General features: G+C 40.5%; 1 protein-coding gene across 2 annotated transcripts in view; it reads left to right on the top strand.

Annotated features, from left to right (window-relative positions):
• Positions 1-13,681, top strand: part of cacnb1 (calcium channel, voltage-dependent, beta 1 subunit) — a 113,476-nt gene that overhangs the window by 65,382 nt on the left and 34,413 nt on the right. The window contains exons 3-7 of one of the 2 annotated variants that reach the window (XM_057860699.1): positions 2,238-2,357; positions 2,421-2,543; positions 2,612-2,748; positions 8,738-8,805; positions 13,615-13,643. In XM_057860699.1, coding sequence (XP_057716682.1) covers positions 2,238-2,357; positions 2,421-2,543; positions 2,612-2,748; positions 8,738-8,805; positions 13,615-13,643 — 477 coding nt within the window. Of the gene's footprint in view, positions 1-2,237; positions 2,358-2,420; positions 2,544-2,611; positions 2,749-8,737; positions 8,806-13,158; positions 13,320-13,614; positions 13,644-13,681 lie in introns of both variants that reach the window. The other variant, XM_057860698.1, reaches the window with a different exon arrangement.

Here is a 13,681-nt window from a genome sequence, read left to right as displayed (position 1 = left end):
GCTTTTTCTCTCAAATATATTGTTATAATCTTTTGTTTCGGATGTACTGTAATTATTTTCTGTATAAAAATTAATTTGGTGTTCAAAAAGTCTTTTTTCAAACTTGAATCTTGGAAAAAGTCTTATATTCGGGCCAATACGGTAATACTGGACCAGTAAATGGTATGGGCGTCCTCTTTGTTGGTACTCGCCGATACCGATACCACCATTTAGGGCCAGATCGCCCCCCCTGCCGATACTGGTATCGGTGCATCTTTAGTAATAATGTTAAGTTTTAAACATGTCACTGCCCCACCGAATTATTTTTAAACGAAAATAAAGTACTGTAGTAGAAAAATGCTTGGCTTTATTAAATGCTTCTGTTACCTACCGTGGCTGCAACTCTAGGAGTGACATGTGGAAATTACAAACTGCTTAGGATCACTTTCAACATGTGGTGTTTCTTGCTGCGAACACATCCGACTGCCACTATCCCCCCGCCTGCACATGCGCTCTTAGAGCCTGTCGGTTCCTGGGCAGCTCTCGCAACACTTCATTGAGTGAGTCTTCTCAAATCCTCTTACTTACACACAATGAGTTGCCACAGCAACTGTTTAACAAGTTAAATGATGATTGACGCATGCAGCGCTTTTAAAGCTTGTGACTCTAGCAAGATCAAACACAAACATATGTTGACATCGTTAACTTTAATAAGGAACTCCAGTGCAGTGCGGCAGTGACGAATAAAGAGCAGGGTGAGGGAGGGAGGCAGCGTGAGTGAGAATATGCGATCGGCTCTGGATAGCTCATCTGTATTTTTTTTTTTTTAATTAAAAAAAAAAAATCAGCAATGGACTGAGGCCACGAAGTTTGAAGCGCGAAGTAGCGAGGGATCACTGTATAGCCAACTCCCATGTGATTAGGGGTGTGCAATCTTAGGCAGCCAACGATTCGATTCGATTACGATTCAGGGTGCTACCATTCGATTTCTGAACGATGATCACGGTATTGACGATGATCATTGTTATCGCGATTGTCACGATTATTGATGCATCGTACATTACTGATTAATAAAGTAGCCCAACAAATTTATGCTAACCAATTTAAAGGGAGTACTTCTTTCTCTCAACAATACAATAAAATTTACACTGGTGGAATGAATTTTACATTTTCTGGACACAAACAAAGTGTTAAACATTTAGAAATAAGACTTCTTTTAACCAATATACTTGGTTTTCACAGTGTTACCTCCCTTGTGTAACTCTTGGAGTGACAAGTGGAAATCACAACTGCTCTTGATCACTTTTAACTTGTGGTGTTTATTGCTGCGCACACAAAAACGTCCGGCGGCCTCCAACATTGCAACACTCACTCATTACAGCGTGCGCACTTTCTACTCTCCCTGCCCGCCCATGCGCACACATGCCTGTCGGCTCCCAGGCAGCAATTGCAACAACAGATTTCTGTTCTATTTCGCACATTTGTAGTGTTACAGCTGTACTTAATCATGGTTTTACACATTCTGCTGATGAAATACACGTTAGCGAATTAGCTAATTAGCTTAGCGCTAGGCGCTAGCTATTAACATCTCAAAAACAACAACAATAAAGGCTAAACAGTACAAGAGGGTTTGTGTACTCACCTCTTGTAGACGCACACAGGTCTAAGCAACACACTCAGGACATTTTTCAATTGGAATGCCTTAAAACTACTGCTGGACATTTGAAAGACAAGGAGCAACGAACTATCTCTCTTCCCCTCTTGCTCTAAAGAATAACTTTAGCCGGGTTGCACTTCTGTACCGGCCTGTCTCATACACAAATTCATTTTCCAGTCTTTTAAAAAGAAGTCAATCTCTCTCCCAGTAACCGGGAGCATCCATCATAACGTTGTGCTTGCATCCGTTAATGGTTTCCGGGCGGCAGACGTGTCATAAAGTTATGAGTGAAAATCATCGTTTTTGAACCTTTATGAATCGTAATCGAATCGTCACGTGTCGAATCGGGATGCATGTAATAATCGATTTTTTGGAACTCCTCTACATGTGATACATTAAAACTATTCAGACTATAAGAACACCCAGATTCTTTTTCCTTGTGTCTTAGCAGCTGAAAAGGACTGGTAAAAAATAAATAAATAAATAAAAAATTGCGACGTTGTCGTGATCCTTTATATGCGAGTAGGAAGATTGGAAAAGAAGGCCAAACTGTGAAAAAATACACGGAACATCCCTCACACTTATTTTGCTGGCGTGCCAGGGTTCGGCCGACTCCTACACCAGCCGGCCGTCGGACTCCGACGTGTCCCTGGAGGAGGATCCCGAAGCCTTGAGGAAGGAGGCGGACAGGCAGGCCCTCGCCACGTTGGAAAAAGCAAAGGTCAGTAGTCAAAAGTCTCCTCACCCAACTGAAAATGCTCCAACGCTGCTTATTTCCACCCAGACCAAACCTGTGGCGTTTGCGGTACGGACAAACGTGGGCTACAACCCGGGTCCCAGTGACGATGTTCCTGTGCAGGGAATGGCCATATCCTTTGAAGCCAAAGACTTCCTACACATAAAAGAGGTTTGTTAGCTCACGCCATCCGACGGTTTAGGGCGGTTTATTCATGCTCAGCCGTCGCACACACGCAGAAATACAACAACGACTGGTGGATCGGGCGTCTGGTGAAGGAGGGCTGCGAGGTGGGCTTCATCCCCAGCCCGGTCAAGCTGGAGAACACCCGGCTTCTACAAGAGCAGAGGATGAGGCAGAATCGACTTAGCTCCAGGTGAGGATTTGAGATAGACCGATTATCGGTGCCGATATTTGGAAATTTGACGTATATCGGGATTGGCCTTTTTTTTTTTTTTAATAATCCGACCGGCTGATATGAAAAAAATCAATTAAAAACTGGGTAATTTCAGCTCAGGTACAGCCGCGTCTCTCTCTCCCGCCAGCTGTCTCCTGCAATAGTTTTCAACCAGTCCGCTGATTGGTTAAATGCAGAGGCGTAGCAAGGGTCCCCGGGGGCCCCAGGCAACATGGGGCCCTCCGAGCGTGTGCAAGTAAGGGGGACAGTTGGACTTGGCGCAATAGCATATTTAATAAAAGTCTAATAATGCCTCGCTCTCACAGAGCATTTTTAGGACACTCAAAGTGCCCCCCCCCCCCCCCCCCCCATTGCATTATTCATTCACTCCACACTCAGTGGATGTAAGCTTCTATTGTAACCACAGCCGCCCACTCTCATTCTGAGTCACGTGACACACATACGTACATACTCGCACAGTATAATGAACACAAAGGTGGTGGGGGGGGGTGCGAGCGCGCGCTGCGTGCACGTGTGGTCATCTTGGCCATAAAAGTGGCGAAAACTAAGCACTTTACACTGACTCATATGGATGTACTTACATTCGTTCAGGGACGCACACATTTTAACAGGTGGCCGTCCTCTGCTCGAAATGCACACCTTACGCCTATTCTCGCTCCCAGAATATGCAGCGCTTGTGACGTAAGACAATAACAGGACTGGTTGCTATGTACGTTCCGTACGCATATTCAAGGAACCTTTTCTAAAAGGAGCATTAAAATTGCTAATAAAATCGTTTAGGATTATTTTAGATGCATATGTTATATTTTTCTGATAGAGTATTCCGCGAGGAATACGATAGACCCACTGATAGACGTTTTGGGAAAAATCACCATTTCTTTTAGTATTCACATGAATAATGAGGTGGCCTGTGAAAGTCAACGTAAGACAACGCGGCAAGGACTTTCCACAGAGTACTTTGTGAGTCACTCTTTAAACAATCATGTGGTATTAATAGCTGATTGGACTTTCTTAAACATGTATAATGTACTTGACATGGTTAGTGCTGATTGGGATTGTTAACAGAATCGTTAGATAATCTGCCAAATGATTCCATGGTATTGAAACATTCTCTACACTTGTCGCTGCGACAGTTCAGTAAAGCTGAGTGTGCTAAATGTGTTGGCCCTCTAGGGGCCCCTGCTGGCTGGGGCCCTAGGCAATTGCCTGGTTTGCCTAATGGGACGCGACGCCTCTGGTTAAATGGTAACTTCTGCTTTTACACATTTCTGTGCAAATTTTATTTAACTTTGTATACTATTACTTTAGAAAACAAGTTGTTATCTGCATTTACTAGACATAATGCTGAGCGTAAGAATTCCTGCACTTTTTGTTTTTGTTTAGTTAGGTTCAAACAAAGTTAAATCATTTCAAAGATATTGAAATGTTATTTATTGTAAAAACAAAATTCAGGGAGCTACTATATATAAGTTTTTGTTTAACTTTATAAAAGGTGCTGCTGAGCCTGAGAACTCCCTGTATTTTTGTTGAATTTTATATTTTGTGGAAATTTTTCAGAGTGCATTATTTTAAACTTCTATTCAACTTTATAAGTGATGTTTCTGAGTCTAGGAAATTAAGGCACTTCTGGAGCTATTATTTTCTACATAGACTTCACAATATATTGATGGGGCGCGCGGACAATTAATAGGGGACCTATCTCCGTCAAAGCTGACCGAGTAGAAACACAGACAAAGAGCTTTTTATGTTGTACGTTATTGTGAATAAATGCTTAAATCACTGAATTCTTTATAGATATGGACGTAAAACACTCTCGATTCTTGGTTAAAGGCAACAACAACAAAAAACGGGCAGTTCGCATTTATTTTACATGAATATGGTCAAATTTGCTGCTTGTCTTTAAGCCACTGTGGCACCACCTTATCACCACAAAAAGCTTTTTACATTGAAAATTTTTATGAATAAATGCCTAAATACGTGAATTCTTTATGGATATGAACGTAAAACAGTCTCGATTCTTAGTTAAAAGCTAAAAAACGGGCAGAATGCCGTAGCGGTTAATTTCTCCCACTTTTTTTTCCACAATGTTTCAAAATGTATGAATGGTACGAAAAATATAATAATTACCTTGAATCCTCAAACAAATCACTCATGAGACAATCCTTCCTGTTTGTATACGGTACAGCTTTCATACTTTTTCAACCAAACCTGGCATTGGATCGCTGCATGTGTTTGAGAATAACTGCGACCGACTTCGACTGACTGAAGCGGAGTCTGGGACGGCCCCCTACTTGAAGGCGTGGCGCAGAGTTTGGGGAATGTGTCCCGTCAATATCATTATGAAATCTATAATTTTCTATTGGTGCGATCCAATAAACATGCTTGAGGCATTTCAGTGAAGTTCAGTGTTTGCATTACTCATTTTTTTACACCAACTTTTACACTTTTACAGCAAATGAATATCGGCTCCAGAAATCGGTTATCGGCCCCTCTAACTACTAATAATCGGTCCTGAAAAACCCATATCGGTTGATCTCTAGTCAACATTAGGGGTGGGAACCTCTGGGTACCTCACGATACGATACCATTTGCGATATAAGGCTCCCGATAACGGTAATCTCAAGATATGGCGATACATGGATCAGGAAATGATTCTACAATACAACTACTAAACAGAAAAACAAACTCTATTCATGCTTCTGCTGTGAATAGCAATGAGTTTATCATTTGTAGAAATCCAGTCCATTTGAACTGGGACTGTAACAGCGAATCAAGATTAATTAGTTACAAAGTCTCTACAAAAAGCCATGGCAGCGATGGAGCTGTGCATTAGCGTTAGCTTGGACTCAGCTTTCAGGCAGCAGGCAAGCTTGGCCACAGTAAAAAAAAAAATATATATATATATATATATATATATAAAAATCAATAAAAGGATAACCCTGAAAATGCTCGGTTTTCTTTCTGTGCGCCAAATATTTCAATATTGCTTAAATGGCTGAGAGTCGGGCCAAACTACCCGTATGTGTGTGCGTCATAGGGCTGGGCAATATGGCCTTAAGTACGAATCACGATAAATTGAGCAGATTTACCTCGATAACGATAAATGACGATAAATTGGCCCAAGCGGACTGTTGTATACAGTAATTTGAAAATTTGAATCAATGCATGGAATACAAATTAACCGTTTCTCGTTAAATTTATTTACCAGCTTTCAATTTAACAGTTGCACATGCAGTCTAAACTAAAGTAAAAAAAAGTATTTAAAAAAATCTTGTAAACAATAAGAATTCTAGTGTGAACATTTATAACAGCTTGTATGACTTGAAAAATGTACAACATTATAAAAAATCAATATGACGACTGCAAACATGTCATTCTAACACAAATGACTTGCAGCTTTACCAGTACACTTCAGACAACTTATTGGTAATGGCTGCTGTGACATAATTATTCAACACAAGTGTTTATGTCAAGGTTTCAGGTTGTTTTTTTTTCCGAAACATTTTTTAATACATGCACCCCCCACACAGACACAACCAGATTAAAGCTGTATTGCTCTGATGCCAATGAAACATTTAAGGTTTTATGATGGCAGAATAAAGCAAACACATACAGAAAAATAGCTGTGGCCATTAAACTATCATTTTATATATAGGCTTCACTGTTGGATTATACTTTATGCCGAGTGCTTTACCATCATGAAAGCTTTCAGAGAGATCACACAGATGCCAAATAACGCGACATAATGATTGCTACATGAAGTCCGTGCCCAGTCCACTCATTAATTTAAGCCGTTTCGACAAGGTTAGAGCCACTATCCGACTCCATCACGTTCATTTGTAGCCGCTGTTAGCCGCTAGCGTTAGCCTGTGGCTTGGCTAACAGAAAAAAACACTGAAAGCATCCTCTCCTGAAATCGTGAGAACCAGGGAGGACAGCGGGTGAAAGCCCGTCTGGAACCCGCCAAGAGTTTACTTAATGTCGGGTGAAAGTTTGGCGAAGCTAACTTATGCCCCACTCCATCCAGTTTACTTGTAGCGTTAGCCGCTAGCGTTAGCCTACCGGGCTTCTGTTTGTTTGGCTTCCTGAAAACCACGTGACTCCATACGTAAGCACACTGTCTGCTTTCTTAAAGGGGAATGAACATAGACGAACAACACAGAGTCAATGCGAGATGAAAAGACTATATTTTTTTGTTTTATTAAATTACCGAATTTACCGACATGGTCAAAATTACGTCGGTCATCGTGAAGAATTTCGGTAACGGTAAATTTTCGGTTTACCGCCCTGATCTAGTGCGTCATGCGTGTATTTTGCACACACGTACGGTCAGTGCATGCGTTCTATCAATCCATATAAACTTTGAATATCAGACTAAACGGGGATTATTTATGTCTGTTATTTGTGTCCACTTTTTGGAAATCAAAATATGGATGGGCACGCCAAAATATCAGATATGACATAAAATCAGAATTAAGCATTAAGACCTCCGATATGAAACTAGCCTTATTAATCGTATAAAATATTTTAATTAAGTTCCATTCCAAATATACACTCACCGGCCACTTTATTAGGTACACCATGCTAGTAACGGGTTGGACCCCCTTTTGCCTTCAGAACTGCCTCAGTTCTTTGTGGCATAGATTCAACAAGGTGCTGGAAGCATTCCTCAGAGAGTTTGATCCATATTGACAAGATGGCATCACACAGTTGGTGCAGATTTGTCGGCTGCACATCCATGATGCGAATCTCCCGTTCCACCACATCCCAAAGATGCTCTATTGGATTGAGATCTGGTGACTGTGGAGGCCATTTGAATACAGTGAACTCATTGTCATGTTCAAGAAACCAGTCTGAGATGATTCCAGCTTTATGACATGGCGCATTATCCTGCTGAAAGTAGCCATCAGAAGTTGGGTACATTGTAGTCATAAAGAGATGGACATGGTCAGCAACAATACTCAGGTAGGCTGGCCGTTTCAACGATGCTCAATTGGTACCAAGGGGCCCCAAAGAGTGCCAAGAAAAAATTCCCCACACCATTACACCACCACCAGCCTGAACCGTTTATACAAGGCAGGATGGATCCATGGTTTCATGTTGCTGACGCCAAATTCTGACCCTACCATCCGAATGTCGCAGCAGAAATCAGTCTCATCAGACCAGGCAACGTTTTTCCAATCTTCTATTGTCCAATTTCGATGAGCTTGTGCAAATTGTAGCCTCAGTTTCCTGTTCTTAGCTGAAAGGAGTTGCACCCGGCGTGGTCTTCTGCTGCTGTAGCCCATCTGCCTCAAAGTTCGACGTACTGTGCATTCAGAGATGCTCTTCTGCCTACCTTGGTTGTAACGGGTGGTTATTTGAGTCACTGTTGCCTTTCTATCAGCTCGAACCAATCTGGCCATTCTCCTCTGACCTCTGGCATCAACAAGGCATTTCCGCCCACAGAACTGCCGCTCACTGGATATTTTTTCTTTTTCGGACCATTCTCTGTAAACCCAAGAGATGGTTGTGCGTGAAAATCCCAGTAGATCAGCAGTTTCTGAAATACTCAGACCAGCCTTTCTGGCACCAACAACCATGCCACGTTCAAAGTCACTCAAATCACCTTTCTTCCCCATACGGATGCTCGGTTTGAACTACAGGAGATTGTCTTAAACCATGTCTACATGCCTAAATGCACTGAGTTGCCGCCATGTGATTGGCTGATTAGGAATTAAGTGTTAACGAGCAGTTGGACAGGTGTACCTAATAAAGTGGCCGGTGAGTGTATATGCATATATCGCACTTGAGTAAGTCGCAGGCACGCCCAGCTGTAGGATGAAAAAAAGTGTCATTTATAGTCTGAAAATTACGGTATTTGAACCATAATTATGAACCCTAAACTAAAAAAACCCATAAAGAAATGGTGTCTAAATCTGCCGTACATCCTTGTGTTCTGTTTTAGTAAATCCGGGGGGAGCTCTAGCTTGGATGTTGCCACAGGAACACGCAGGCCCACCCCACCCGGCACAGGTAAGTTCTCAATGCGCAATTTGCCGAATCAGTCTTCGGACCACTGACCCTAGATCCCTGTCCATTCCTCGCTAAGCTTTTGTGATTTGAATTCCCATTTTGTGCCAGTGCCATTGTGTTGCCATGTCAATGGGGCTAATTTAACAGCGCGAACGCTGAGACGGTCATTATTTGAATGCTCATTCTTTTGCATTTATGCTCAGCGGTGACTCCTTCAACCTTAACGCACAATAAAGCCGAAATCTTTTCACCTTGGCAGGTTTTAATCACGCATAACAGTAGCTAAACTGATTAACGGATTGAAATTAGATGAAAGAACAAAATGTGAGGCTCGATCTGGATTTTAGGAGTGATTATTCTTTTTGTTGTCTGAACATTGAAAACATTTTTTTGTATTTATTTTTATGTAGTAACTCATTAGATGCCATTGACAGTGATACACGTCCAATTCATTTTGACTGGAAGGGCTGCCAGCGCTCGATCGCTCTATCACCTTCAATGGCAGGGAAACGTGATCACTAAATGCCAGCTTTCACAGTTGAAATGGATTTGATGTCTAGAAATGTCAATGGCAGTGAATGGGTTCACGGCTTTAAGTAACAAAATAATCAAGAAGTATTATCACGATATTGCACAAAATAAAATAAAAAACTACTGACACAAACGTTGCGGAATAAAAAGAAAAAGACAAGAAAATAACAACCAAGATAGCTCGATTTATATTGATTGACCAATTTACCGTAATTTTTGGACTATAAGCCAGTAGTTTTTTTCCCTTATTTTGAATCATGCGGCGTATTTGTTGATTTCCGATCACATCATTTTCAAAGTATCGGAATCGGCAAAAAAAATATCGGACATGCCTTTTTTAAATATATATATATTTTTTATTTAAATCGTTTTCTAATTGTATTTAACGTTACAGACAAAATGTCTTACACTCATCCAGAGTAGTTTTGGCTTAAAGTAGGGCTATCAAATTTATTGCATTAACGGCGGTAATTTTTTAAAAAAATTAATCACGTTAAATAATTAAGGCATGCGCTGCACGACCCACTCACGCATTGTCGTGTTCAATCTATAAAGACGCCATTTTACCTATAGATAGCGTTAAAAGGTAGCGTATAATGAGTAGAGAGAAATTTGACAGCCTTTGGAGCCATTATTTATGTGGCCAAAGCCTTACAATACCTCTCTCAGCAATTATAAACAACGTGGGAGGCAATGTGGGGAAGAAAGGTAGTAGTTGATCATTTTCTTAAGATCCTATGTTCTTTCCCAACGCAGAGAAGATATATCAATTGGTGCCCCTACGCACAGTCATGGTTGCACTTCCCATCATGCATTTGGGCAGAAGTTAAATGGCTGCAGTATCATTTACTGAAAGCTCAACAAATGCACTAGATGGCAATATTTAGTCACAATATACAAAGTCAAATTTATCCTTTAAGAATTACAAGTCTTTCTATCCGTGGATCCCTCTCACAGAAAGAATGTTAATAATGTAAATTCCATCTTGAGGATTTATTGTCATAATAAACAAATACAGTACTTATGTACTGTATGTTGAATGTATATATTCGTCCGAGTTTTATTCATTTTTTTCTTAATGCATTGCCAAAATGTATATGATCGGGAAAAATTATCGGGAATGATTGGAATTGAATCGGGAGAAGAAAAAAAGCAATCGGATCGGTAAATATCGGGATCGGATCGGGAGCAAAAAAACATGATCGGAACAACCCTAGTTAATAGGTAAAAGTTTATTTGACAGCAGTATCATAAGACTGTGATGAGACCGTCATCTTTATGACACTATCATGGGCATTACTGAATGCTTATGACGGATGTCATTCAATGTCATACGGCAAATTATGTCCTTAACGCCATTTATGTCCAGCTCAGATCTTTTACATCCATTGAAAAGTGAGATCATTTGCTGGATGACACTAAAAGGCATCTGTTATAAGCATTCATTAAGGCTCATGACACTGATAATTGTCTTATGACAGTCTTATGATGCCACTGTCAAATAAAGTGTTACCAAATACCATAAATAGCAATTAATGAAACAACTGGAACAGTAACTGAAGAAATAATTAGCACAGAACATGAATTTCGATTGTTATCTACATCTGCAGCGCTGCAGTGCATGCTAGGAGGCAAGTTGGACGATAACAGTGTTTACAGCATGTGGCAGCAGAGGTTGACTGTCTCCTCCAAGGGAGCAGTGATGGCCAAATGAAGCTTCTTGAAGCAATGATGGTGGTTCATTTGGTTTTATGACAGACTTATGATAACGCTGTCAAACAAATTGTTACCGGTTAATATCTTTTGGGGGAAAATATCCCATAATACAGTGAGGACAGCTGCGGCTTCTAGTCCGTTGCGGCTTATCCATGAACAAATGCCGTTTTCGTGTGAAATTTGGTGGGTGGCGGCTTATAGTCAGGTGTGCCTTATAGTCTGAAAATTACGGTAGAGTTTATTCATGTATGACAAAATATTAAATGTAAGTTGTTTGCAGCTTTATTTTTGTGCTTTTTTTCACTTGGTTGAAACCACTGCTGTATTTGTATTTTTTTCTCCTGACTACTTTACAGAGGTATCGGATCGGGACTCATTATAGGCAGATCCTCAGACTCGCATGCTGCAAAAACATGTGTTTGGGAATATCCCCATTACTGTTAATACAGTATTTGTTAAAAACTTGCCGTTATAGAGGACAAACTGAGATTAGTTTTGAAATCAGCACCCAAAAATGAGTTGAAAAAGGCTGTTAGACCGAACTCAACAAAAATTGTGTCATAGACTTCACTATCAGTTGACGGAACACAGGGCTAGGGGCCGATCTGTAGGGGGCCTATTTTCAAAATCTTTCAATTCGAATATTTTAAGAACCAAGCCACTAGCGACTTAAAACCAAAACAGGCACCTCCTTTAGGCATATATGAGTCTCCATGAGCAGTGACATCAAAAAATTCAAAGTCATTCCCTAGTAAAATCCTGATTATTTTTTATACAAGTATAACAAAATTTAAAATGGCTCTAAAATTCTCAAATTTTGCGCTAGATGCACAAAAATCACCAAATGCAGAAATAATAACCTATATTTTCAGGATCAATAACAATATTTAACCTATCATATAAGTTTTTTGCGCAAAATAGCAACTACTTTTTTTTTTTTTTTTTTTTTTTTTTTAGTGCAAGTTTTCAACAGCTAATAAATCACTCAATTTTCCCATCAAAAATACTTGAGGAAAGCATGTAGAATTATCTTAATTTTACTGAACAAAAGCAAAATTAGCATTTGTCTATATACAATCAATACTCATTAAGGTTGAATTCCGCCATTGTGTAGAGATACAAAATCCAACATGGCGGCGTCACAAAACAAAGAGCTCTTAAGTTGAAAATTCTTGTAAGTAAATGCTTAAATCGTGGAATTTCAATAGATATGATCGTAAAACAGTCTAGATTCTTGTTTAAAAGCAAAAAAAAAAAAAAAAAAAAAGGCAGTTATCGTTCACTTTACGTAAATATTTCAAGCAAAAGTTACGGTATTGTGTAATTCAACATGGCGGCCGTCACGAAACGAAGAGTTTTTAAGTTGGAAATTTTGTAAATAAATGCTTAAATCGCAGAATTTCTGTAGATATGAACGTAAAACAGTGTAGATTCTTGGTTAAAAGGGGAAAAAAAACAGGCATTTATCATTCATTTTAAGTAAATATTTCAAGCTAAAGTTACGTTTCCATTCATTTAATTTTTTTTCCACAACCTTTCAAATAACATGCATGGTGCTACAGTACTTAATATAATAATTACCTTGAATCCTCGACTAAATCATTCTTGGGACACTCCTGCATGCTTGTATGCAGTCAAACCTTTGTCTTAGTTCCACCTAAATCCGGTGTTAGAACGCAGCGTGTTTGAGCAGTGAAAGCTAACTCAACATTCAGCCTGGGTGAGTCCCCTACGGGAAGGCGTGGAGCAATGTCTGTGGGAGCTGTCTTGTCAACTGATGATGGAGTGTATGATTATGTTATCCAAAACAGATAAAGGCAGTATCAGGCTATACAAAATGATTGATTGGCCATACAAACTGATGAGAAAATATTATTTTAGCTTTCGTCACTTTTTTCTCCATTCTCTCCCTTTTCAAGCTTCTCTCAACATTGATGCTGTTTTACTCGAGGCAATATGACATTTTCTCCTTCACGCCCCTGTCATTTTTTTCTGTTGGTGCATCCATTCTGATACATTTCATCTTCTTTCTGTCACTGTCTCTGCTCTTTGGCTTGTTTTTCCCTGCGGCCCGCTGTTTTCCCACCCACCCCTCACACTAATTAGCGCACGTGGACGTGCCAACGGTGACCTATGACGTTGACCCCTTGGAGCTGGATGGCGAGGACCTCCCTGATTCGCAGGGGGACCCTCACTCCCCCAAGGGCATGTCCGGCAGCGTGACCTCACCTCAGGCCAACGCGCACCGGCTGCCCTTCTTTAAGAAGGTAACACCAAGGACCGATAGGACTTGAGTTTGGGATTTGTCCTGGATGCTTCTTGACCTTCACCAACAAGACCCCATCTTTCCCTCGTTTCTCCCAGCATCCTGCATTTGCACCCCCTCTGCCCATAACTCTTCCGCTAACACCTCGCAGCTGCCTGTAACTCTAATAGGAAGGCAGTATAAACTGCAACCCGCTGGTGGTAAACACCCTCCCTTCAATGCTAACCTGCCAATGACTAACAATGCTCTTTGTGTTTTGTGTGTTTTCTGGCATGTTTCACGGAATGCTTCCGTAGGCGGCCCGGCTAAACAGAAACAGAAGTCGGTGAGTGCGCTTTTTTTCCCCCTTTTCTAACCGTACTA

This window comes from Corythoichthys intestinalis, chromosome 16, assembly GCF_030265065.1.
Source record: "Corythoichthys intestinalis isolate RoL2023-P3 chromosome 16, ASM3026506v1, whole genome shotgun sequence".
NCBI classification, from domain to species: domain Eukaryota; kingdom Metazoa; phylum Chordata; class Actinopteri; order Syngnathiformes; family Syngnathidae; genus Corythoichthys; species Corythoichthys intestinalis.
The sequence above is the reverse complement of the archived record's forward strand: the minus strand, read 5'-3'. Positions and strand labels throughout refer to the sequence as shown.